Source organism: Bubalus bubalis, chromosome 23 (genome assembly GCF_019923935.1).
Source record: "Bubalus bubalis isolate 160015118507 breed Murrah chromosome 23, NDDB_SH_1, whole genome shotgun sequence".
NCBI classification, from domain to species: Eukaryota; Metazoa; Chordata; class Mammalia; order Artiodactyla; family Bovidae; genus Bubalus; species Bubalus bubalis.
Window position 1 is genome coordinate 16,672,261 of NC_059179.1, and position 26,709 is coordinate 16,698,969.

Sequence of the window (26,709 nt, forward strand, 5' to 3'; positions counted from 1 at the left end):
GGAGCATTCAACCCATTTACATTTAAAGTAATTATTGATAAGTGTGATCCCGTTGCCATTTGCTTTGTTGTTTTGGGTTCGAGTTTATAAACCTTTTCTGTGTTTCCTGTCTAGAGAAGATCCTTTAGTATTTGTTGAAGAGCTCGTTTGGTGGTGCTGAATTCTCTCAGCTTTTGCTTGTCTATAAAGCTTTTGATTTGTCCTTCATATTTGAATGAGATCCTAGCTCGGTACAATAATCTGAATTGTAGGTTTTTCTCTTTCAGTATGTCACTTTCAGTATGTCCTGCCATTCCCTTCTGGCCTGAAGAGTTTCTATTGAAAGATCTACTATTATCCTTATGGGAATCCCCTTGTGTGTTATTTGTTGTTTTTCCCTTACTGTGTTTAATATTTGTTCCTTGTCTTTGATCTTTGTTAATTTGATTAATATGTGTCTTGGGTTGTTTCACCTTGGTTCATCCTGTTTGGGATTCTCTGGGTTTCTTGGACTTGGGTGGCTATTTACTTCCCCATTTTAGGGAAGTTTTCAACTGTTATCTCCTCAAGTACTTTCTCATAGCCTTTCTTTTTGTCTTCTTCTTTGGGGACTTCTATGATTCGAATGTTGTGGTGTTTAACATTGTCCCAGAGGTCTCTGAGGTTGTCCTCATTTTTTAAAATTCTGTTTTCTTTTTTCCTCTCTGATTCATTTATTTCCACCATTCTATCTTCCACCTCACTTATCCTATCTTCTGCCTCAGTTATTCTACTGTTGGTTCCCTCCAGAGTGCTTTTGATCTCAGCTTATTGCATTATTCATTATTGATTGACTTTTTTATTTCTTCTAGGTCCTTGTTAAACTTTTCTTCCCTCTTCTCAATTCTTGCCTCAGGACTATTTATCTGTAACTCCATTTGTTTTCAGGATTTTGGATTATTTTTACTATCATTATTCTGAATTCTCTTCAGTTAGACTCTCTATCTCTTCTTCTCTTGTTTGGTTTGGTCAGCTTTTTATCATGTTCCTTAACTTCCAATGAGTTCCTTAACTCATTGGAAAAGACTCTGATGCTGGGGGGGGGGGGGTGGGTTGGGGGCAGGAGGAGAAGGGGACAACAGAGGATGAGATGGCTGGATGGCATCAATGACTCGATGGACATGATTTTGAGTGAACTCCAGGAGTTGGTAATGGACAGGGAGGCCTGGCCTGCTGCGATTCATGGAGTTGCAAAGAGTCAGACACGACTGAGCAACTGAACTGAACTGAACTGAAGCAGATGTGTAATTTTTAGGGCATTATGCTTCTGTATCTATGAAAAATTAAAGTGCATATATATGTGCAGCCACACCACTTCTAAGAAACTATCCTGAATAGACAGTAAAGGAATAATAGAAGATGTGTGCATGTATTAATAGTAGCATTTTTATATTAACAAGGTTTCAAAAATAATATAAATATCCTTGAATAGGAAGATAATTTTTAAAAATTATCATATCTATTAGCAGAGTATTATGAGATACATTAACTTACACTGCTTGTGAAAATATCAACTTTATGCTATTATATAATGTCACCAAAAAACCATAGCTATAAGTAATACATACACACACAAACACTAAACACACACATAGATTTCTCTGTGTATGTTCAAATATAACCCACATGTATATTAATTACCTTCCCCTCTTCTTTGCCTTTATATGTCTGTGTGTCTGTGTGTCTGTGTGTCTGTGTGTGTGTGTGTGTGTGTCTAATCACTAGGGGAAAGAGGAAGAACATCTCTGGAAAGACTAATAAATTCAAGTTTTATCTCATACTATTCCCTCTAGCTGGAGTCATCTTCACCTGATTTCTTTTGCATGTATATACATATATACACAAACATACCCATCAAACACATAATTATATTTTTAATAAACATTGGGAAAAAGCAAAATTATACATCCAAACTATCAAGAGATCATTCCCCCAGAGAGATAAATAGGAGTAAGAGATGAATGTATTTTTAAAAATTTTATCACATGGGATAATTGCCAATTTTAATTTTTAATAAAATATGACATTTATAAGGTGCCCTCCATTTGGTATACACAATAAATGGGATGTAGCTTAAGATCTCAGGGCTGTAATTAAAAAAAAAAATTATTGGGGACAAAACTGTTTTATTTCATGCAAAAAAAAAAACTTGAACTGAATCTTAAAGAAAATTAGAACAGGCAGGGCTCAAGAATGTCACTCCTAAAGGTAAGGGAGAGTTGGACAATGGGTAACAGCCAGGACAGAGAGCATCAGCTTGTGTAGATGGAGCTGGAGAGGTTCACTCTGCAACCTGGCAGTCAGCCCTTTCTTCAGACTGGAATGAAACACATCTCACAGAAGGGTGGAATAGAGACTAACCCTTTGAAACTTGGTGCAGTATCAATGTACTTTGGATCAACCACAGATTTCAAGGTAAAATGCTGTAAAATGCTGACCAGGAGTAAAAACAGCTCCATGCGGGCCAGGCCTTCTCCAGCACAAACTCTTTTTCCTAAAAATGACACATAAATTAAATAGTTGTTCAATTCTATTTCTAACATATCACAAAGCGGAGCATAAATAAATATGGAATGAGTAAATACATAAACAAACAAATTAATAAAAGACAAATTAACCTATGGCTTCTTCTATTTACACCAAAATCCGGCTTGCTTCATTTCCTCAGAACAGATTTCAGTGTACATTCTCTATTAAACGGAGTCTGTTATGTACACCCATGTCAATATTGCTTTCCTGAGGCTTGCCAGTAATATCTTTCTACATACACACTCACCCATCCCAAATAACATGAGCTCCACACTATATTTTTCCATCTACTTCCAATTCAAGACTCAACAACAGATTTATTTCTCCTCATCTGGATTCCTAAAACTAATCTTACCTTGTCATGTCTCTGTTTCTAACAATATTTCAAGAGTTTACCATTGCCAAGTATAAAAAGAAATGTCACAAACTTGACACAAATATTATTAACCATTCTCTAATCCCCAGACACACCAGCTATTTCAAGTGTTATGAGTATCCAGTCATTCCTCCAACTGAAATATTGTTTCCCTCAGCTCTTCCTGCTGAGATTATCTACATCCTTCTAGATCCACCACAGGTGTCACCTGCTCTATACACAGTTCTTTGATCTATCCAGGGGGATATAATTCACTCTCTTGCTGGTTTTCCACAAGACTCATAAATACTTCTAATACAAAATGTTTCACATGAAATTATAATTATCCTGTGTCCCACACCCTGGAATATAAGCTCATAAAGTAAAGGCAAAAGGAGAAGGGATGTGACAGAGGATGAGATGGGTAGATAGTTTCACCAACTCAATGGACATGAATTTGAGCAAACTCCGGGAGACAGTGGAGGACAGAGGGCCTGGTGTGCTGCCATCCATGGGGTTGCAAAGAGTCAAACATGACTTAGCAACTGAACAGCAACAACAAAGTAAAGCCTTAGGTCTTATAATGATACTACAGTGCCAAGACAAAGCAATCCTGCAAACCCCACAAACTGGGCAGAAATCTTAAGCCAGTTTGTTATGAAACAATGGACCCAAAATTCAGGAAGTAGATAAGGAAAAGATTAGCAGGATCTCATTTTGAGATCAAATTCTGGGCATTGTTTATAATCTTGGGACCAAGCATCAAGCATTCCTTCAAACCTATTTTCCTGGATGTTTAATGAGGAGTAAACCTCCTATTTCTATCCCTATTTCAGTTCCTTCTGTAGGAAAGGCCCTTCACCCTCTACTTTCTACCCTTATCCTTTGGACTGTGCTGAACACTCTCCATTTCTCCATCTTTCCAGATCCATACTGTGTTTGTTTTTCTTTTACACCTACTGTATATTTAGGAAGTTGATTTCTATGGACTGCATAACCCCACTAGTTAGTTCCCTTCTTCACCGTGAAGAAACTCAGAGGATTAGACATTGAGAAGGTTAGAGTATGCCCTCCCTCAGTCCCAGCCTGTCAGGCCACAATTTCAGCGGTGGCTGTATTCTCCAACCTATAGACCCATCTCCTGCTGAGGCATCCATTCTCTCTTTGCTAAAGATCTGCTTGGGTTCCAGCAACACCCTCCTTCTCCCAGTCCTTCTGACATAGGATGATGACATTGTTCTGTTGATGCTCATCCCTGAATACTTGACCATTCCTTGATACTTCAGTTAATCATGTCCACACCTCTGAAAAGAGTCTCTTCATTAAACTGCCTTTAATGAAACTTTTTGAGTACCCTGCCTCTTTCTTTCAAGGACCTCCCCAAATTAAAAGAAGATACTAAAATATTTCTTCCTGCAAGAAAATTTCTCTTTTGTTCCAACTACTCTGTCCTCTGCCCTGTCCCAAAATGTAAGATTCAGGAGCTCCTCTCTCTGGGTTTCCACAGAAGCCTTTTGAGTAGCACTTGTCTCTCTGGAGTATCATCACCTATTAACTCACATTCCTTTCTTAAAGGAGAGCTGTCCCTTATTCACATTTCTATCCCTGGATCTGAGTGAGCATGGGTCTACTACATATAAGGTCCTCAGAGACATTTATTGAGTGAATGGCATCTCTGGACGGGGGAGAAAAGTCTCAGTGGAACTAGACTTCTGCGAGGAGCCCTTAAGATTGTCAGAGATGGGTGAGAGGGCAGAACTCAGTGAGTGCAGCCTCTAATCCAATCAGAAATTATCTGCAGCTTGGGAGTGGTGCCTCTGGCCTCATGAAAATGACAATTTGTCCAGCTCAGAGTTGCCTCCATACAAAGCTCTTCCTCCTCTCATTTGACCTCTAATGTACAGACAAAAATGAAGCATGCTTGCCTGCTGAAAAAGCCATGAAGTGGTCAGTCTTCTTAAAGTTGCCACTTTCATCCAGGAAGTGACCAGGATCAAACTGCCCTGAGTTGGGAAACTCCTTATCATCATGCAGAACAGAAGTCAGAGATGTTAATATGACTGTGCCCTGAGATAAAGAGAAACACAATAACTAGATTATAAAGAAAGTCATGGAGTTTGAAAAAAATGCCTTATCTAATCCTTTTATTTTATAAATGAGGTGGCTGAGGCACAAACATATTTTATTCTCTCCATGTCAAAGAACAAATTAATGACCAGGCCTAACAGGTCTTAAGTCATATGATGCCATATAAATCATATAAATGATGTATGATTCAATCATATAAATCAACAGTGCCAGTCCAGGGCACTGTTAAGTGATCCAAGGCTAATCATCTTCAGCTTGTAGCCTACCAACAGCACTTGCTCTTCAGAAAATTAAGGCAGGTGCTTTGTTCTTGACAAATAAATTGGAGTGTTGATTAAAAGTGCTGATGTCACTAAAAATTCAGCTCATTCTCTTTGGAACTTAATATAGGGTCCTCTCCAAACATGACCTGATTGGCCATATTCTTGAAAACTATTCGGTTTCCCTCTAAGATGAGAAACTGATAAGTATCCCTCTTGCTGCTATGTTTTTTCAATGTAATTGTTGCATGCACTTGTGGAAACAAGAAGGAATTTCTGGGCTCTAGTAAGGTTTTCATAAACTCAGAGATATAGTACATAATGATTTGAAGTTTAGTTTTTATCATCAATCAAGTATTTCTCTCTTAAATTAAGGTTTATGACCATAGGTAATTTGTTTAGCTTTTCCATGCCCTTTACAAAAATTTTGCCAACCTTGCTTTAAAGCAAAATTTATAACATTAATGGTATGTTCATAATATACAAAATATACATGTGATAACTTTAACATAAAGGAAGTGGAACAAATTAAATAGCCATATACAACTGCAGTGTCCTTGTATTTTAAACAAAATTTAATAATATTAATTTTAAGACTGTAAATATATAAGGATGCAAATTGTAACCTCAGGGGCTTCTCAGGTGGTGCTAGTGGTAAAGAACCTGCCTGCCAATGCAAAAGACACAGAAGACGTGGGTTCAATCACTGGGTCAGGAAGATCTCCTGGAGGAGGGCATGGATTGCAATGGAGGAGGGCAATCCACTCTGGTATTCTTGCCTGGAGAATTCCATGGACAGAGAAGGCTGGCAGGCTACAGTCCATAGGGTTACAGAAGCGACTTCACACATGCAAATGCACTGTAATCTCAAGAAAAAACACTAAAAAAAAATAGTTTGATGCCAATAGAAATTTACAGTAGCACAAAAACTTAAACTATTCCAGAAGAAGGAAGAAAAGGAGAAATAAAGGAATATAAAGAAGAGGACAACAGAGGATGAGATGGCTGGATGGCATCACCGACTCAATGGACATGAGTTTGGGTGAACTCCGGGAGTTGGTGATGGACAGGGAGGCCTGGCGTGCTGCAATTCCTGGAGTCACAAAGAGTCGGACACGACTGAGCGACTGAACTGAACTGAAAGGAGAAGGACAAACAAAAACAATTATTTTAATATATAATTATTCCAAGAATAATAAAATAATGAAGGAGGAAAAGTGGAATATAAATTGAGTGAACAAGTGGAACAAAAATGATAGATTTATAGAAATAAAACACCTATTGATAATTATATTAAATTTGTGTACACCCGTGGCAGATTCATGTTGATGTATGGCAAAACCAATACAATATTGTAAAGTAATTAGCCTCCAATTAAAATAAATAAATTTACATTAAAAAATAAATTAAAAAATATTTTTTAATGAGCTAGGCATTCCCACTTAAAAGTCAGAATGCACTTAACAGACATATAAGGAAGACTCCATCCAAAAGCAACAGAACATGTTCTTCTAAGCACAGATGAAAGATTCTCCAGAATAGATCATATGATAGAGTACAAAAAAGGTATTAATAAATTAAGAAGATTAAAATCATATCAACTACCTTTTCCAACCAAAATGGTACAAATCAAGAAATCAATTACAAGAAGAAAACTGGAAAATTCACAAAGATATGGAGATTAAACAATGTGCTATTCAAAGACAGAAATATAGATCAATGGAACAAAATAGAAAGCCCAGAGATAAATCCACGCACATATGGACACCTTATCTTCGACAAAGGAGGCAAGAATATACAATGGATTAAAGACAATCTCTTTAACAAGTGGTGCTGGGAACTCTGGTCAACCACTTGTAAAAGAATGAAACTAGAACACTTTCTAACACCATACACAAAAATAAACTCAAAATGGATTAAAGATCTAAACGTAAGACCAGAAACTATAAAACTCCTAGAGGAGAACATAGGCAAAACACTCTCTGACATACATCACAGCAGGATCCTCTATGACCCACCTCCCAGAATATTGGAAATAAAAGCAAAAATAAACAAATGGGACCTAATTAACCTTAAAAGCTTCTGCACATCAAAGGAAACTATTAGCAAGGTGAAAAGACAGCCCTCAGAATGGGAGAAGATAATAGCAAATGAAGCAACTGACAAACAACTAATCTCGAGAATATACAAGCAACTCCTACAGCTCAACTCCAGAAAAATAAATGACCCAATCAAAAAATGGGCCAAAGAACTAAATAGACATTTCTCCAAAGAAGACATAAAGATGGCTAACAAACACATGAAAAGATGCTCAACATCACTCATTATCAGAGAAATGCAAATCAAAACCACTATGAGGTACCATTTCACACCAGTCAGAATGGCTGCAATCCAAAAGTCTACAAGTAATAAATGCTGGAGAGGGTGTGGAGAAAAGGGAACCCTCTTCCACTGTTGGTGGGAATGCAAACTAGTGCAGCCACTATGGAGAACAGTGTGGAGATTCCTTAAAAAACTGGAAATAGACATGCCTTATGATCCAGCAATCCCACTGCTGGGCATACACACTGAGAAAACCAGAAGGGAAAGAGACACGAGTACCCCAATGTTCATCGCAGCACTGTTTATAATAGCCAGGACATGGAAGCAACCTAGATGTCCATCAGCAGATGAATGGATAAGAAAGCTGTGGTACATATACACAATGGAATATTATTCAGCCATTAAAAAGAATACATTTGAATCAGTTCTAATGAGGTGGATGAAACTGGAGCCTATTATACAGAGTGAAGTAAGCCAGAAAGAAAAACACCAATACAGTATACTAACGCATATATATGGAATTTAGAAAGATGGTAACAATAACCCTGTGTACGAGACAGCAAAAGAGACACTGATGTATAGAACAGTCTTATGGACTCTGTGGGAGAGGGAGAGGGTGGGAAGATTTGGGAGAATGGCATTGAAACATGTAAATATCATGTATGAAATGAGTTGCCAGTCCAGGTTCGATGCACGATACTGGATGCTTGGGGCTGGTGCACTGGGACGACCCAGAGGGATGGAAGGGGGAGGGAGGAGGGAGGAGGGTTCAGGATGGGGAACACATGTATACCTGTGGCGGATTCATTTTGATATTTGGCAAATCTAATACAGTTATGTAAAGTTTAAAAATAAAATAAAATTAAAAAAAAAATGGAAAAAAAAAAAAAAAGAAAACAACAAAATTCTGTCAAGCAAAATCCTTCAATAAAAAAAAATTAAAATTAAAAAAAAAAAATAAAAAATAAACAATGTGCTATTGAACAATTGATGATTCAAAGAAGAGAATCAAAAAATACATTGAGACAAACAAAAATGCAAGCACAGCATATTAAAACTCATGAGATTCAGGAAAAACAGTTTTAAGATAAAAGTTCATAGTGAGGGGCAGTCTTAAGATGGCAGAGGAATAGGACCAGGAGACCACTTTCTCCCCCACAAATTCATCAAAAGATCATTTGAATGCTGAGCAAGTTCCACAAAACAACTTCTGAACACTGGCAGAGGACACCAGGCACCCAGAAAGGCAGCCCATTATCTTTTAAAGGAGGTAGGACAAAATATAAAAGATTAAAAGAGAGACAAAAGAGTTAGGGATGGAGACCCATCCCGGAGAGGGAGTCATAAAAGAGGAGAAGTTTCCAAACACTAGGAAACCCTCTCACCGGCGGGTCTGTGGGGAGTTTTGGAATCTCAGAGGGCAACATAACCGGGAGGACAAATAAATAAATAAAACCCACAGATTACACGCCTGACAACAACTCACAGTGGAGAAGTAGCCCAGATGCTAGCGTCCACCAGCAGCAAGCAGGGGATGAACAGGGAGGTGCAGGCGGCATTGCTTAGGGTAGGGACCAGGTCTGAATGCCCTGAGGACAATCTGAGGGAGCTAAATGAGATAGCAATCCAAACAGTGGGATAGCCAGAGAGAGAAAAAAGAGAGAGAGAGAGAACTTTCCTGAAAAAAGCTCTAAGCTAAGGCACTGCCAGCCGGCTCACAGAACAAAGGACTGAGCGAATACCAGAGGAGAGCTAGCCAGCTGTAGGCTGGCCCATCCCCTGCCGGAGACAGAGAGGCAGGTGGACGACAGCCAGAGCTGGAAAGGGGCAATCTTGGCTCCAGAGATGGCATCTGCGACAAAACTGCGAGCAGGCTCCCAGTTGCTAACCAAGTCTACCTGGGATCCTGGACAGTTGACATCCACCAGGAGGGTTGCAACCAGAGATCAGCTCCCCAGAGGAGACACTAGGCACGCCTGAGATGGCACTCCCACTGCACACCCAGGAAACCGAGCAGCTGGGACCAGGGAGGTGATAAGATGCACCACCCCACCTGGGGAGAGTGCGCTTGCCAAGCACCTGGTCACCTGAACTGCTTGGACCTGGGAAGGACACAAAACACAGGCCCAACCGAGTCTGCATCTTTATGGAATACCCAAGAAGCTGAATCTGAGTGGCTTAGACCTGGGAGGTGCACGCAACCCAGGGCCTGCTTTAGATAATTCCCCGGCAGAGCAACCTGGAGCCTGAGCAGTGTAGACTGGGAAAGCACACACAACCTGAGCAGGGCAAACCCAGTGTGTCATGGACACTGTGAGCACTCTCCACACACGCCAGGGATATTTGTTTGCAGTTTTCCTCCCTCCCCACAGCACGACTGAACAAGTGAGCCTAAATAAGTGACCACCTTCGCTCCCTTGTGTCAGGGCAGAAATTAGACACTGAAGAGACCTGCAAACAGAAGAAGCCAAAATAAACAGAGGGAACGTCTTTGGAAGTGATAGGTGCAACACTCTTTTAAAATCCTGTAGTTGGCACCAACTACTTTGGAAGGGGCCTACAGACCTTGAGAAGTATAAGCTGTAACAAGGAACTATCTGAAACTGAACTGACCTCACACTACCCACAACAGCTCCAGAGAAATTCCTAGATATATTTTTACTATTAATATTTTTAAATTTTTTAATTTTTAAGTCCTTTATTACTGCTTTAATTTTCATTTTTATAACCTGCCTTGCAAAAGAAAGACCCTATTTTTAAAGCAAATTTCATATATATTTTTATAATTTTTGTGGTTGCGTTTTGTTTTTTTAATATTGTATTTTTGAGAGTCTAACCTCTACTCTAGATTTTTAATCTTTGCTTTTTGGTATTTGTTATTAATTTTGTACCTTTAAGAATCCAATCTTCAGTACCCATTTTTACCTAGGAGTATGATTACTGGCTTGATTGCCCTCTCCCCCTTTTGACTCTCCTTTTTCTCCCCTAGGTCACCTCTATCTCCTCCCTCCCCCATCTCTTCTCTACCCAACTCTGTTAATCTCTTTGGGTATTCCAGGCTGTGGTGAACACTTAGGAAACTGATAACTGGCTAAATTTGCCTCTCTCCTTTTGACCCTCCCACCCTTCTCCTTCTAGCAACTTCTATCTCCTTCTTCCCTCTTCTCTTCTCTTCTCCATGTAACTCCGTGAACCTCTCTGGGTGTTCCAGGCTGTGGAGAGCACATAGGGATTTGATTACTGGCTAGATTGCTCTCTCCCCTTTTGATTCCCCCTCTTCTCCTCCTGGTCACCTTTATCTCCCTCCTCCCTCTTCTCTGCTCCATGTAACTCAGCGAACCTTTCTGGGTGTCCCTCACCTTTTCACCATTAACTAGATATTTCATCATTGGTGCTGTATGGATGGAGAAGTCTTGAGACTACTTCAAGATAAGACTGAAAACCAGAGGCAGGAGGCTTAAATCCAAAACCTGAGAACACCAGAGAACTCCTGACTCCAGGGAACATTAATTGATAAGAGCTCAGCCAAAAGCGTCCATACCTACACTGAAACCAAGCTCTGCCCAAGAGCCAACAATTTTCAGAGCAAGACACACCAAGCTAATTCTTCAACAAAGCAGGAACATAGACCTGAGCTGTAATATACAGGCTGTCCAAAGCCACACCAAACCCACACACATCTCAAAACTCACTACAGAACACATCACTGCACTCCAGAGAGAAGAAATTCAGCTCCACCCACCAGAACACCAGACGCAAGCTTCCCTAAACAGGAAACCTTGACAAGCCACTCGTCCAACCCCATCCTCAGGGAGGAACCTCCACAATAAAGAGGAACCACAAATGGCAAGAATACAGAAAGGCCACCCCAAACACAGCAATCTAAACAAAATGAAAAGGCAGAGAACTATTTAGCAGGAAAAGGAACATGAGAAAGCTACTGGAGATCAGTGGAGAAATAACTCCAGAAAGAATGGAGGGGTGGAGCCAAAGGAAAAACAATACCCAGTTGTGGATGGGACTGGTAATAGAAGCAAGATTCAATGCTCTAAAGAGCAATATTGCATAGGAGCCTGGAATGTCAGGTCCATGAATCAAGGCAAATTGGAAGTGGTCAAACAGGAGATGGCAAGAGTGAACATCAAAATTCTAGGAATCAGCAAACTAAGATGGACTGGAATGGGTGAATTTAACTCAGATGACCATTATATCTACTACTGTGGGCAGGAATCCCTTAGAAGAAATGGAGTAGCCATCATGGTCAACAAAAGAGTCCAAGATGCAGTACTTGGATGGAATCTCAAAAATGACAGAATGATCTCTGTTCATTTTCAAGGCAAACCATTCAATATTACAGTAATCCAAGTCTATGCCCCAACAAGTAATGCTGAAGAAGCTGAAGTTGAATGGTTCTATGAAGACCTACAAGATCTGCTAGAACTAACACCCAAAAAAGATGTCCTTTTCATTATAGGGGACTGTAATGCAAAAGTAGGAAGTCAAGAAACTCCTGGAGTAACAGGCAAATTTGGCCTTGGAGTACAGAATGAAGCAGGGCAAAGGCTAACAGAGCTCTGCCAAGAGAAAGCAGTGGTCATAGCAAACACCCTCTTCCAAAAACACAGGAGAAGACTCTATACATAGACATCACCAGATGGTAAACACTGAAATCAGATTGATTATCTCCTTTGCAGCCAAAGACAGAGAATCTCTATACAGTCAGCAAAAACAAGACCAGGGGCTGACTGTGGCTCAGATCATGAACTCCTTACTGGCAAATTCAGACTTAAATTGAAGAAAGTGGGGAAAACCACTAGACCATTCAGGTATGACCTATATCAAATCCCTTATGACTATACAGTGGAAGTGAGAAATAGATTTAAGGGACTATATGTGATAGACAGAGTGCCTGATGAACTATAGACAAAGATTTGTGACATTGTACAGGAGATGGAGATCAAGACCATTCCCAAGAGAAAGAAATACAAAACAGCAAAATGGCATCTGAAGAGGCCTTACAAATAGCTGTGAAAAGAAGAGGAGCAAAAAGCAAAGGAGAAAAGGAAAGATATACCCATTTGAATGCAGAGTTCCAAAGAATAGCAAGGAGAGATAAGAAAGCCTTCCTCAGTGATCAATGCAAAAATATAGAGGAAGGCAATAGAATGGGAAAGACTAGAGATCTCTTCAAGAAAATTAGAGATACCAAGGGAATATTTCATGCAAAGATGAGCTCAATAAAGGACAGAAATGGTATGGACCTAACAGAAGCAGAAGATATTAAGAAAAGGTGGCAAGAATACACAGAAGAACTGTATAAAAAAGATCTTCACGACCAAGATAATCACCATGGTGTGATCACTCACACTCACCTAGGGCCAGACATCCTCGAATGTGAACTCAGGTGGGCCGTAGGAAGCATCACTAAGAACAAAGCTAATGGAGGCTATGGAATTTGGGTTCAGCTCTTTCAAATTTTAAAAGATGATGCTGTGAAAGTGTTGCACTTTTCATGTCAGCAAACTTGGAAAAATCAGCAGTGGCCAGAGGACTGGAAAAAGTCGGTTTTCATTCCAACCCCAAAGAAAGGTAATTCCAAAGAATGCTCAAACTAACGCACAACTGCATTCATCTCACACACTAGTCGGAGAAGGCAATGGCACCCTACTCCAGTACTCTTGCCTAGAAAATCCCATGGACGGAGGAGCCTGGTAGGCTGCAATCCATAGGGTCGCTAAGAGTCGGACACGACTGAGTGACTTCACTTTCCCCTTTCACTTTCATGCATTGGAGAAGGAAATGGCAACCCACTCCAGTGTTCTTGCCTGGAGAATCCCAGGGACAGGGGAGCCTGGAGGGCTGCCGTCTCTGGGGTCACACAGAGTCAGACACGACTAAAGTGACTTAGCAGCAGCAGCAGCACACACTAGTAAAGTAATGCTCAAAATTCTGCAAGCCAATCTTCAGCAATATGTGAACCATGAACTTCCAGATGTTCAAGCAGTTTTAGAAAAGGCAGAGGAACCAGAGACCAAATAGCCAACATCCGCTGGATCTTTGAAAAACCAAGAGAGTTCCAGAAAAACATCTATTTGTGCTTTATTGACTATGCCAAAGCCTTTGACTGTGTGGATCACAAGAAACTGTGGAAAATTCTGAAAGAGATGGGAATACCAGACCACCTGAATTGCCTCTTGAGAAACCTGTGTACAGGTCAGGAAGCAACAGTTAAAACTGGACATGGAACAACATCTGGTTCCAAATAGGAAAAGGAGTACGTCAAGGCTGTATATTGTCACCCTGCTTATTTAACTTATATGCAGAGTAATCATAAGAAATGCTGGGCTGAAGGAATCACAAGCTGGAATCAAGATTGCCAGGAGAAATATCAATAACCTCATATATGCAGAGGACACCACCCTTATGGCAGAAAGTGAAGAAGAACTAAAGAGCCTCTTGATGAAAGTGAAAGTGGAGAGTGAAAAAGTTGGCTAAAAGCTCAACATTCAGAAAACGAAGATCATGGCATCCGGTCCCATCACTTCATGGGAAATAGATGGGGAAACAGTGGAAACAGTGTCAGACTTTATTTTTCTGGGCTCCAAAATCACTGAAGATGGTGATTGCAGCCATGAAATTAAAAGACGCTTGCTGCTTGGAAGGAAAGTTATGACCAACCTAGACAGCATATTAAAAAGCAGAGACATTACTTTGTCAACAAAGGTCCATCTAGTAAAGGCTATGGTTTTTCCAGTAGTCATGTATGGATGTGAGAATTGGAATATAAAGAAAGCTGAGAGCTAACAAATTGATGATTTTGACCTGTGGTGTTGGAGAAGACTCTTAAGAGTCCCTTGGACTGCAAAGAGATCCAAAAAGTCCATCCTAAAGGACATTAGTCCTGGGTGTTCATTGGAGGGACTGATGTTGAAGCTGAAACTCCAATACTTTGGCCACTTGATGCGGAGACCTGACTCATTGGAAAAGACTCTGATACTGGAAAAGATTGTGGGCAGGAGGATAAGGGGACGACAGAGGATGAGATGGTTGGATGGCATTACCAACACAATGGACATGGGTTTGGGTGGACTCTGGGAGGTGATGATGTACAGGGAGGCCAGGAGTGCTGCAATCCATGGGGTATCAAAGAGTCAGACACGACTGAGTGACTGAACTGAATGAAAAGAACATGATAAATGCCCGCCAAACCAAACAAAAGAGGAGGCGATAGGGATTCTACCTATCTAGGAGACTTCAGAAGAATGATAGTAATAGTGATCCAAAATCTTGAAAACAAAATGGAGTTACAGATAAATAGCCTGGAGACAATGATTGAGAAGATGCAAGAAATGTTCAACAAGCACCTTGAAGAAATAAAAAAGAGTCAATCGATAATGAATAATGGAATAACTGAGATCAAAACACCCTGGAGGGAACCAACAGTAGAATAAGGGAGGCAGAAAATAGGATAAGTGACATGGAAGATGGAATGATGGAAATAAATGAAGCTGAGAGGAAAAAAGAAAAAAAATTAAAAGAAAAGAAGGCAACCTCAGAGGCCTCTGGGACAATGTCAAATGCCCCAACATTCAAATCATGAGTCCCAGAAGAACAAGACAAAAAGAAAGGCCATGAGAAAATACTTGAGGACATGATAATTGAAAACTTCCCTAAAATAGGGAAGGAAATAGACACCCAAGTCCAAGAAACCCAGAGAGTCTCAACAGGATAACCCAAGGCAAAACACCCCAAGACACATATTAATCAAATTTTAAAAAATCAAACAAAGAGCAAATATTAAAAGCAGCAAGGGAAAAAAACACAAACAACACACAAGGGGGCTCCCATAAGGATAACAGCTGATCTTTCAATAGAAAGTCTTCAGGCCAGAAGGGAATGGCAGAACATATTTAAACTGATGAAAGAGAAAAACCTACAACCCAGATTACCATACCCAGCATGGATCTCCTTCAAATATGAAGGAGAAATCAAAAGCTTTACAGACAAGCAAAAGCTGAGAGAATTTAGCATCACCAAACCAGCTCTTCAACAAATGCTAAAGGATCTTCTCTAGACAGGAAACAGAGAAAAGGTGTACAAACTCAAACCCCAAACAACAATGTAAATGGCAATGGGATCATACTTATCAATAATTACCTTAAATGTAAATGAATTGAATGCACCAACCAAAAGACAAAGACTGGCTGAATGCATACAAAAACAAGATCCCTATATATGCTGTCTACAAGAGACCCACCTCAAAACAAGGGACACCTACAGACTAAAAGTGAAGGGCTTGAAAAAGATACTTCATGCAATTGGAGACCCAAAGAAAGCAGGAGTAGCAATACTCACATCAGATAAAATAGACTTTGAAATAAAGGCTGTGAAAAGAGACAAAGAAGGACACTACATAATGATCAAGTGATCAATCCAAGAAGAAGATATAACAATTATAAATATATATGCACCCAACATAGGAGCACCACAATATGTAAGGCAAATGCTAACAAGTAGAGGGGAAATTAACAATAACAAAATAGTAGCAGGAGACTTTAATATCCCACTCACACCTATGCATAGATCAACTAAACAGAAAATTAGCAAGGAAACAGAAACTTTTAATGATACAATGGACCAGTAAGAGCTATTTGATATCTATAGGATATTTCACCCCAAAACAATGAATTCCACCTTTTTCTCAAGTGCACATGGAGCCTTCTCCAGGATAGATCACATCCTAGGCCATAAATCTAGCTTTGGTAAATTCAAAAAACTTGAAATCATTCCAAGCATCTTTTTTGATCACAATGCATTAAGATTAGATGTCAACTACATTCAGAAAACTAACATCAAGGCATCTGGCCCCATCACTTCATGGGAAATAGATGGGGAAACAGTGGAAACAGTGTCAGACTTTATTCTGGGGGGCTCCAAATTCACTGGAGATGGTGAATGCAGCCATGAAATTAAAAGACGCTTACTTCTTGGTGGGAAAGTTATTACCAACCTAAACAGTATATTAAAAAGCATAGACATTACTTTGCCAAGAAAGTTCCATCTAGTCAAGGCTATGGTTTTTCCAGTGGTCATGTATGGATGTGAGAGTTAGACTGTGAAGAAAGGTGAGTGCCAAAGAATTGATGCTTTTGAACTGTGGTGTTGGAGAAGACTCTTGAGAGTCCCTTGGATGTCATGGAGATCCAACCAGTTCATTCTAAAGGAAATCAGTCCTGGGTGTTCATTGGAAGGACTGATGCTGAAGCTGAAACTCCGATACTTTGGCCAAGTCATGAAAAGAGTTGACTCATTGGAAAAGACTCTGATGCTGGGAGGGATTGGGGGCAGGAGGAGAAGGGGACGACACAGGATTAGATGGCTGGATGGCATCACCGACTTGATGGAGATGAGTTTGAGTGAACTCCGGGAGTTGGTGATGGACAGGGAGGCCTGGCATGCTGCGATTCATGGGGTCACAAAGAGTCAGACACGACTGAGCAACTGAACTGAACTGAACAGAGAAAAAACTATTAAAAATTCCAACATATGGAGGCTGGATAACACGCTTTGGAATAACCAACAAATCACAGAATAAATAAAAAAAGAAATCAAAATATGCATAGAAATGAACGAAAATGAAAACACAACAACCCAAAACCTATGGGACACTGTAAAAGCAGTGCTAAGGGGAAGGTTCATAGGAATACAGGCTTACCTCAAGAAATAAGAAAAAAGTCAAATAAATAACCTAATTCTACACCTAAACCAACTAGAAAAGGAAGAAATGAAGAAATCCAGGGTTACTTGAAGGAAAGAAATCATAAATATTAAAGCAGAAATAAATGCAAAAGAAACAATAGAGACCATAGCAAAAATCAACAAAGCTAAAAGCTGGTTCTTTGAGAGGATAAATAAAATTGACAAACCATTAGCCAGACTCATGAGGAAACAAAGGGAGAAAATTCAAATCAACAAAATTAGAAATTAAAATGGAGAGATCACAACAGACAACACAGAAATACAAAGGATCATAAGAGACTACTATCAGCAACTATATGCCAATAAAATGGACAACTTGGAAGAAATGGACAAATTATTAGGAAAGTATAACTTTTCAAAACTGAACCAGGAAAAAATGGAAAATCTTAACAGACCCATCACAAGCACAGAAATTGAAACTGTAATCAAAATCTTCCAGCAAACAAAAGCCCAGGTCCAGACGGCTTCACAGCTGAATTCTACCAAAAATTAAGAGAGGACTAACACTTATTCTACTCAAACTCTTCCAGAAAATTGCAGAAGAAGGTAAACTTCGAAACTCATTCTATGAGGCCACCACCACCCTAATACCAAAACCTGACAAAGATCCCACAAAAAAAGTAAACTACAGGCCAATATCACTGATCAAAAGAGATGCAAAAATCCTTAACAAAATTCTAGCAAACAGAATCCAACAACATATTAAAAAGATCATACATCATGACCAAGTGGGCTTTATCCCAGGGATGCAAGGATTCTTTAATATCCGCAATCAATCAGTGTAATACACCACATTAACAAACTGAAGGATAAAAACCATATGATTATCTCAATAGATGCAGAGAAAGCCTTTGACAAAACGCAACATCCATTTATGATAAAAAAAAAAAAGCCCTCCAGAAAGCAGGAATAAAAGGAACATACCTCAACATAATAAAAGCTATATATGACAAACCCACAGAAAACATTATCCACGATGGTTAAAAATTTAAACCACTTGCCCTAAACTCAGGAACAAGACAAGGGTGCCCAATCTTACTGCTGCTATTCACCACTTACCACTTATTCAGTACTTACCACTATTACCACCACTAACTATTCAACATAGTTTTGGAAGTTTTGGCCACAGCAATCAGAGCAGAAAAAGAAATAAAAAGAATCCAGATTTAAAAAGAAGAAGTAAAACTCTCACTGTTTGCAGATGACATGATCCTTTACATAGAAAACCCCAAAGACTCTACCAGAAAATTACTAGAGCTAATCAATGAATATAGTAAACTGGCAGGATATAAAATTAACACACAGAAATCTCTTGCATTCCTACACACTGACAATGAGAAAACTCAAAGAGAAATTAAGAAACAATTCCATTCACCATTGCAACGAAAAGACTTAGGAATAAATCTACCTAAAGAAACAAAAGACCTATATAGAGAAAACTATAAAATACTGGTGAAGGAAATCAAACAGGACACAAATAGATGGAGAAATATACCATGTTCATGGATCAGAAGAATCAATATAGTGAAAATGAGTATACTACCCAAAGCAATCTATAGATTCAATGCAATCCCTATCAAGCAACCAACGGTATTTTTTACAGAGCTAGAACAATTAATTTCACAATTTGTATGGAACTACAAAAAAACTCATATAGCCAAAGCAATCTTGAAAAAGAAGAATGGAACTGGAGGAATCAACCTGCCTGACTTCAGGCTATCCTACAAAGCTACAGTCATCAAGACAGTATGGTACTGGCACAAAGACAGAAATATAGATCAATGGAACAAAATAGAAAGCCCAGAGATAAATCCATGCACCTATGGACACCTTATCTTTGACAAAGGAGGCAAGAATATACAATGGAAAAACATTGTCTCTTTAACAAGTGGTGCTGGGAAAACTGGTCAACCACTTGTAAAAGAATGAAACTAGAACACTTTCTAACACCATACACAAAAATAAACTCAAAATGTATTGAAGATCTAAACATAAGACCAGAAACTGTAAAACTCCTAGAGGAAAACATAGGCAAAACACTCTCCAACATAAATCACAGCAGGATCCTCTATGACCCAGCTCCCAGAGTAATGGAAATAAAAGCAAAAATAAACAAATGGGACCTAATTAAACTTAAATGCTTTTGCACAACAAAGGAAACAATAAGCAAGGTGAAAATACAGCCTTCAGAATGGGAGAAAATAATAGCAAATGAAGCAACTGACAAAGAATTAATCTCAAAAATATACAAGCAGCTCATGCAGCTCAATTACAGAAAAATCAGTGACCCAATCAAAAAATGGGCCAAAGGACTAAACAGACATTTCTCCAAAGAACACATACAGATGGCTAACAAACACATGAACAGGTGCTCAACATCACTCATTATCAGAGAAATGCAAATCAAAACCACAATGAGGTACCATCTCATGCCTATCAGGATAGATGATATCCAAAATAAATGCTGGAGAGGGTGTGGAGAAAAGGGAACCCTCTTACACTGTTGGTGGGAATGCAAACTAGTACAGCCTCTATGGAGAACAGTGTGGAGATTTCTTTAAAAACTGGAAATAGAACTGTCATATGACCCAGCAATCCCACTGCTGGGCATACACACTGAGGAAACCAGAATTGAAAGAGACACGTGTACCCTAATGTTCATCGCAGCACTGTTTATAATAGCCAGGGCATGGAAGCAACCTAGATGTCCCTCAGCAGATGAATGGATAAGAAAGCTGTAGTACATATCCACAATGGAATATTACTCAGCCATTAAAAAGAATACATTTGAATCAGTTCTAATGAGGTGGATGAAATTAGAGCCTATTATACAGAGTGAAGTAAGTCAAAAAGAAAAACACCAATACAGTATATTAATCCATATATATGCAATTTAGAAAGGTGGCTACGATGACCCTAAATGCAAGACAGCAAAAAGACACAGATGTAAAGAATAGACTGTTGGACTCTGTGGGAGAAGTCAAGGGTGAGGTGATTTGAAAGAATAGCATTGAAACATGTATATTATCATATGTGAAACAGATCGCCAGTCCAGGCTGGATGCCTGAGGCAGGGTGCTCAGGGCTGGTGCACTGGAACAACCCTGAGAGATGGGATGGGGAGTGAGGTGGGAGGGGGGTTCAGGATGGGGAACACATGTACACCCATGGCTGATTCATGTCAATGTATGGCAAAAACACTACAATATTGTACAGTAATTAGCTTCCAATTAAAATAAATAAATCTTTTTTAAAGTTCATAGTGATAAATGCCTACATCAAGAAATAAGAAAGATCTCAAACAAAAAACCTAACTTGATACCTCAAAGAACTAGAAAAAGAATAAAAAGCAAAGTTAAAATATGGCAGAAAGGAAATAACAAAGAGTGGAAAAAATAGACAGAGACAAATAAGACAATATGAATAAGACCTGTATTTTTTTTAATGATAAACAAAGTGGCAAACCTTTAGATTCACCAAGAAGAAAAGAGGTACAACTCAAATAAACAAATCAGAAATAAAAGAGGAAACATTAAAATTGATACCACAGAAATACAGAGGATGATGACAGATGATAATGAACAACAATACATGAACAAATTGGACAACCTGGAAAAAATTGATAAATTCTTAAAAAACATGCAACCTATAAAGACAAAATCATGAACAAACAGAAAATTTAAACACAGCAATAACTAGTAAGGAGATTGAATTGGTAGTCATAATATCCCAATAAACAATCAAAAAAAAAACAAAGATAGTTTTGGGTTTTTCTGGTGGCTCAGACAGTAAAGAATTGACCTGCAGTGGAGGAGACCTGGGTTCTATCTCTGGGTTGGGGAGATCCCCTGGAGGAGGGCATGGCAACACACTCCAGTATTCATGCCTGGAGAATCCCCATGGACAGAGAAGCCCAGTTGGATACAGTCCATGGGGTCACAAAGAGTCAGACATGACTGAGCAACAAAGCACAGCACACAGATAGTTTTGATAATGAATTCTACCAAATACAACATTTAAAGATACATGAATACAAACTCTTCCAAAAAATACAAGAGGAAGGAACACTTCCAAATTTATTTTGCAAGGTCAACATTACTCTGCTATCACAACCAGAGAAGAACATTACAAAAAAAAAAAGAAAATTAAAGGCCAATACGCTTGATAAACATAGATGCAAAAATCCTCAACAAAATATTAGTGAACAAAATTGAAGAATACAGTAAAAGGGCCATAGATTAGGAACAAGCTGGATTCATTTCAATGATTCAAGGATGGTTCAATATGTGTAAATCAATCAATGTGATACAACTCAGTAAGAAAATGAGGGATAAAAATCATAGGACCATCTCAAGAGAGTCAGAAAAAGCATCTATGAATGTCAACATTAATTCATGATTAAAAAAAAGAAAACTCTGAACAAAGTAGGTATGGAGGGAACATACCTCAACCTAACACCGGCTATATATAACAACCTCACAGCCAATATCATATTCAACAGTGAAAAGGGGAAAGCTTTTCCTCTAATATCAGGAATAAGGCAAGGATAACCACTCTCACCACTTTTATTGAACAGAAGGGATCAGGATTTGGGAAAATTTTTCTTAAAATGCAAAAGGATTAAGTATGTTTAAATGCTAATGGAAAGGAGCCAGCAAGGAGAGAGAGAATACAGATAAAGAAAAAAAAAGAAATGGTTCCTGAAAAAGTGACAGGAAAGGGATCCATGAGAAAGGCAGAAAGATTTACTTTAGATAAAAAGAGAGCCCTTCTTCTACAACAAAACGAAAGAGAAAACAAAGGGTGTGGATGTAGCTACATTTGTAAAACCTTGAGGATGGGTGTTGAGGGAGTTTCCTACAATGGCTCTTAGTTTCTTTGTGGAAGACTAACTCACTTGGGGAGAAGGCCTCAGCAGAGAACTGGAAGGGAAGAATTCAGGGCTGAAAGCCCATGTCGTGCTTGTTGGAGAAAATTGAGTTGGGTTACCAAGCAAGAATGTTGGATAAGATTGAGGATTCAATTCATTTAAGGTTGGTGATAATAATAAAACCTGCTGGGCTGCATGGTCTTTTTTGGAAGGAGTCATTAGCTCAAGCACAAGCAGAAAGGCAGAAGATTGGTGCATTGGATTTTGGATAAGTACATGAAACAGATAGTTAGGGAGGTGACTATCTAATAGATATTCAGGTGGGGGCAGCATGGTGTGAGACATATGAGAATAGAGGATACTGGTTAAGTGCTCATAATAGTAAAATATACACTGGAAAATAAGAAAGTAGACAGAAGAGTAGGCTAATGAACAGGCAGAGTGTGGATTTATCAGTGTACTGAGAACCCTGTGGAAGCCTAAGTACTATTATATTTATTAAATTGTATTAATAAACAAAACAGTAAAGGAGCATGTGATCAGAGGGTAAAATATGTATGACATGACTATGTAGTACCTGTAAACAGCTGTGTGCATGCTTAGTCACCCAGCCGTGTCCAACTCTTTGTGATCCCATGGACTGTAGCCCACCCGGCTCCTCTGTCCATAGGGATTTTCCAGGCTAGAATACTGGAGTGGGTTGCCATGCCTTCTCCAGGAGATCTTCCCAACCCAGGGATAGAATCCAGGTCTTCTGCGTTGCAGGAAGATTCTTTACTAGCTGAGCCACTTTAAGATTCAGGTTATCAACTATCACAGCAGTAGAATTATACAGTGCCTGTCTACTGGCTTCCCCGTGGTTCAGACGGTAAAGAATCTGTCTACAATGCGGGAGACCTGGGTTCAATCCTTGGGTTGGGAAGATCCCCTGGAGAAGGAAAAGTCTACCCACTTCAGTATAATGGCCTGGAGAATTCCATGGACTGTGTAGTCCATGGGATCACAAAGAGTCGGACATGACTGAGCGACTTTCACTTTCAAGAGTCTTGAGTATAGATGAAATACCTCTTACCTTGGGAATGAGGTATTCTCTGAACTTAACATCCTGAGTTGCTGCATGGGGCAGATTGCTGGGGACAAGGTCGATGTATCTCTGGATCTCATGCAGCACAGCATCTGTGTAGGGCATGCGGCTCTTGTCCTGCATGCAGGGGCTTCGGTTTCTGCCAACCACATGATCAATTTCTTCCTGAACTTTAGCTGGCAAGATAGGAATCAGAATTTAGGTCATAAGATAAAAAGACATTTTCTTATCTTCTTAATCATTGTTCCATTGGAAAATTTGTTTGCCAAAAAGGATATAATTGAAAAGAATTTTTAATTTGTATATAACTTTTGTAGAGTGAATCTTTTTGACAAAAGATTGTGATTTTGCTGAATCAATCCTACACTACAAATGCGTTTGAGTAGAATTATCTTTTGACAAAAATATATCTATCTGGACTTAGAAGGCTTTATCAAGCAATGCCCTTTTAGAGAGAGAGGAAGGCTAATGCTTTCCAGATCCTAGGATAACTCTCTTTACTACATTTGACATGATGCAGATCAATGATACTCCGCCACAGAAAACAACAGTGACCTCAACCCTTGAAACCTCTGCTGCTGATTAAACATTTTATTATGAGTTTTAATTTGAATTTAATTCATCCAATTATAGGAAGATCTACTAATAATGAATTTTTCTTCTTGTACAATATCTAGGCAGATGAAGAATGGAATAGTCATCAATGTTGCCTGCCAATTTCTACCCAGAATTTCATCCTGTTCATCATCTGTGATCCTACCTGTGACCTCTGGGTGCTTCAGCAGGAGCAGGACCCCATATCTCAGAGTGAGGCTTGTTGTCTCTGTTCCAGCACTAAATATGTCCCATACAGTGGTGATCAAGTTGTCCATGGTAAATTCGGAATGTTTATTGTGTTTTTCCTAGCAATGATGTATTAGGATTACTTGATAAATAAAAGAACCTAATAAATAACATAAAATAATTTCATATAACTTCATAATTTTTTAAAAATTTAATTATCTGACAAATTAAGCCAAACATTAGAGAGTGTTATAGATGAAGGTAAAGTTAGATGAGTTGTTAGAATTACTTCCGTTAAAACATAGAGTTAAACTTCCAAGTCCTTTCTGATTCTTCACTTTTGATACTCACTAGAGCAAATCAGTTCTTCAGTAATTTCTAACTTATCTCTTATCAAGTCATCACTGCTACTTACTGTCAATTCAAGCATCTATTGTTTATTTCATCATATCTGAAGTTCTCACTCAAGTATTCAGAATCACCTACCCTCAAACTGCAACACTATTCGCAAAATCATCACTCATTACACCCATGACAGTTTCTCAGTTATAATCAAGATAATCTCTAAAAATTCCACACATTTCATCTCTGTACTTATCATTCCCTGAACCAATTTTGTCATCTCTGTTAATCTAAGCCAAAGTTTTCTCAAAACTTACCTAAGCTGTTTCCTACTATCTTTCCAACAGTAAGCCTTTCTTGATTCCCACCAATTCCTACTTTCTCTCATTTGTTACATCATTCATTCATGGAATTTATATGATGAAAAAAGAATATGCTGTCTGTCAATAATCTTGAATGTGCCTATTTGTCTGTGTGTGAGTGCTTCAACCTGTCCCCAAATAAAGAACCAGCTTTAACATGGTAAATATAAACACTTCCAAATAATTTTCAGTGACAATTTATAAATATCTCAAGACATCCAGTATGGTTTGCACAAGCAATATTCACTCTTGTATGTGCAAGCAGTGAACACATATTTAAGAAGGAGTATTTGTTCTAATAAACCAATTTCACTGAGAAGAACAAAGCTATTCCATGTGTCACATCACTCCACCCACAAAGATAAAGTAGCAAATCTGGGTTCCATTTTACCTTTTCCATTTTAATCAGAAAGTAATCAATAAAATCTTGAGGGTTATTGAGGTCCAGGGATTCTTGGTGTTTCTTTACTTCCTCCAAAATAAACTTTCTTTGTTCAGTCATGTTTTTAAATATTGTATTATGACTTCCTGGGAAATAACGTAGTAAAGAGGGGAAAGCATTGAAGAGCTGAAAGATGAAATAATAATTCATTAATTTATTCAGCACACGTTTACGGGCCCATATTATAGATCAAACACATTGCTATAAAATGAGTAGATTAAGATGAATAACACATGCATCTTGCACTAGAATACATTTTAGATTGAGAGGGAACTGATAAATTGGCTGGAGTAACAGCATGCACAGGTTACCAACTAATTTCAAAACCATTCAAATTCATTTCTAACCATAACTCTCTAAAGAAATTCAGGGTCATACTACCCTCTTTCAAAATGAGGGTACTGAGATTCAGAAAGGTTCGTCAACCCGTTTAAGACACAAAACTAGTGATAGAGGTAGAACCCAGTGATCACTCCAGTTTACCCTACATGCATGTCTACAGAGAGTCACCTAAAAAATGTGCAGGGATCACACCCTTTGGGTTATAGTTTTTATGAAAGTATAGCTGACGTGCAATATTATTAGTTTCAGGTGTACAAAATTGTGTTGTGACATTTATATGCATTACAAATTTTTCACCATGGTTAGTTTAGGAACCCTCTGTCACCATACAGCTATTGAATTTTTTTTTTTTTTTGTCTTTCTTTTTTTTTTTAATTTAATTTAATTTTATTTTTAAACTTTACATAATTGTATTAGTTTTGCCAAATATCAAAATGAATCCACCACAGGTATACATGTGTTCCCCATCCTGAACCCTCCTCCCTCCTTCCCTCCCCATTCCATATTGACTATTCCTTGTGCTGTATATTATATCCCTGTGACTTTATTTTATAACCAGAAGTTCAGACTTCTTAATCTCCTTCATCTATTTCATTCATGCCCACATTCCCTCCCCTCAAGTGACCACTAGTTTATTCTCTGGGTCTATGAGTCACTGTTTTGTTTTGTTTGTTTTCATGTTTAAATTCCAAATATGAGGTAAATCATATGGTATTTGTCTTTCTCTGCCTGACATTTTCCCTTTAGCATAATATCTTCTAGGCCCATCCATACTGTCATAAACAGCACTATTCAATGTTATATGGCTGAATAAATTTCCATTGTATATATACAAACCATATTTTCCTTATCTATTCATTCTTTGATAGATACTAAGGTTGCTTCTATATCTTGACTACTGTAAACAAAGGTACAGTGAACATAGGGGTACATATACATTTTCAAATTAGTGTTTTTATTTTCTTTGGATAAATACCCAGGACTGAAATTGCTGAACTGTACATAAGTTCTATTTTCAATTTTTTGATGAGCTTGCATATTGTTTTCCATAGTACCTGCATCAATTTACATTCCCACCAACAGTTCATGAGGGTTCCTTTTTCTCCACATTCCCCCCAACACTTGTTATTTCTTTTTGACAAGAGCCATTCTGA

At 38.6% G+C, this 26,709-nt stretch overlaps 1 protein-coding gene across 1 annotated transcript in view; it reads right to left on the minus strand.

The window, feature by feature from the left end:
- Positions 1-1,872: 1,872 nt before the first annotated feature.
- The window catches only part of LOC102392701 (cytochrome P450 2C31), a 43,592-nt gene continuing 18,755 nt past the window's right edge, over positions 1,873-26,709 (minus strand). The window contains exons 5-9 of the mRNA XM_006050707.3: positions 25,163-25,339; positions 24,045-24,186; positions 23,273-23,460; positions 4,828-4,969; positions 1,873-2,512 (exon numbers count right to left, since the gene is read on the minus strand). Of these exons, the coding sequence (XP_006050769.1) occupies positions 2,331-2,512; positions 4,828-4,969; positions 23,273-23,460; positions 24,045-24,186; positions 25,163-25,339 (831 nt within the window). The 3' untranslated portion in view covers positions 1,873-2,330. The remainder of the gene's footprint in view (positions 2,513-4,827; positions 4,970-23,272; positions 23,461-24,044; positions 24,187-25,162; positions 25,340-26,709) is intronic.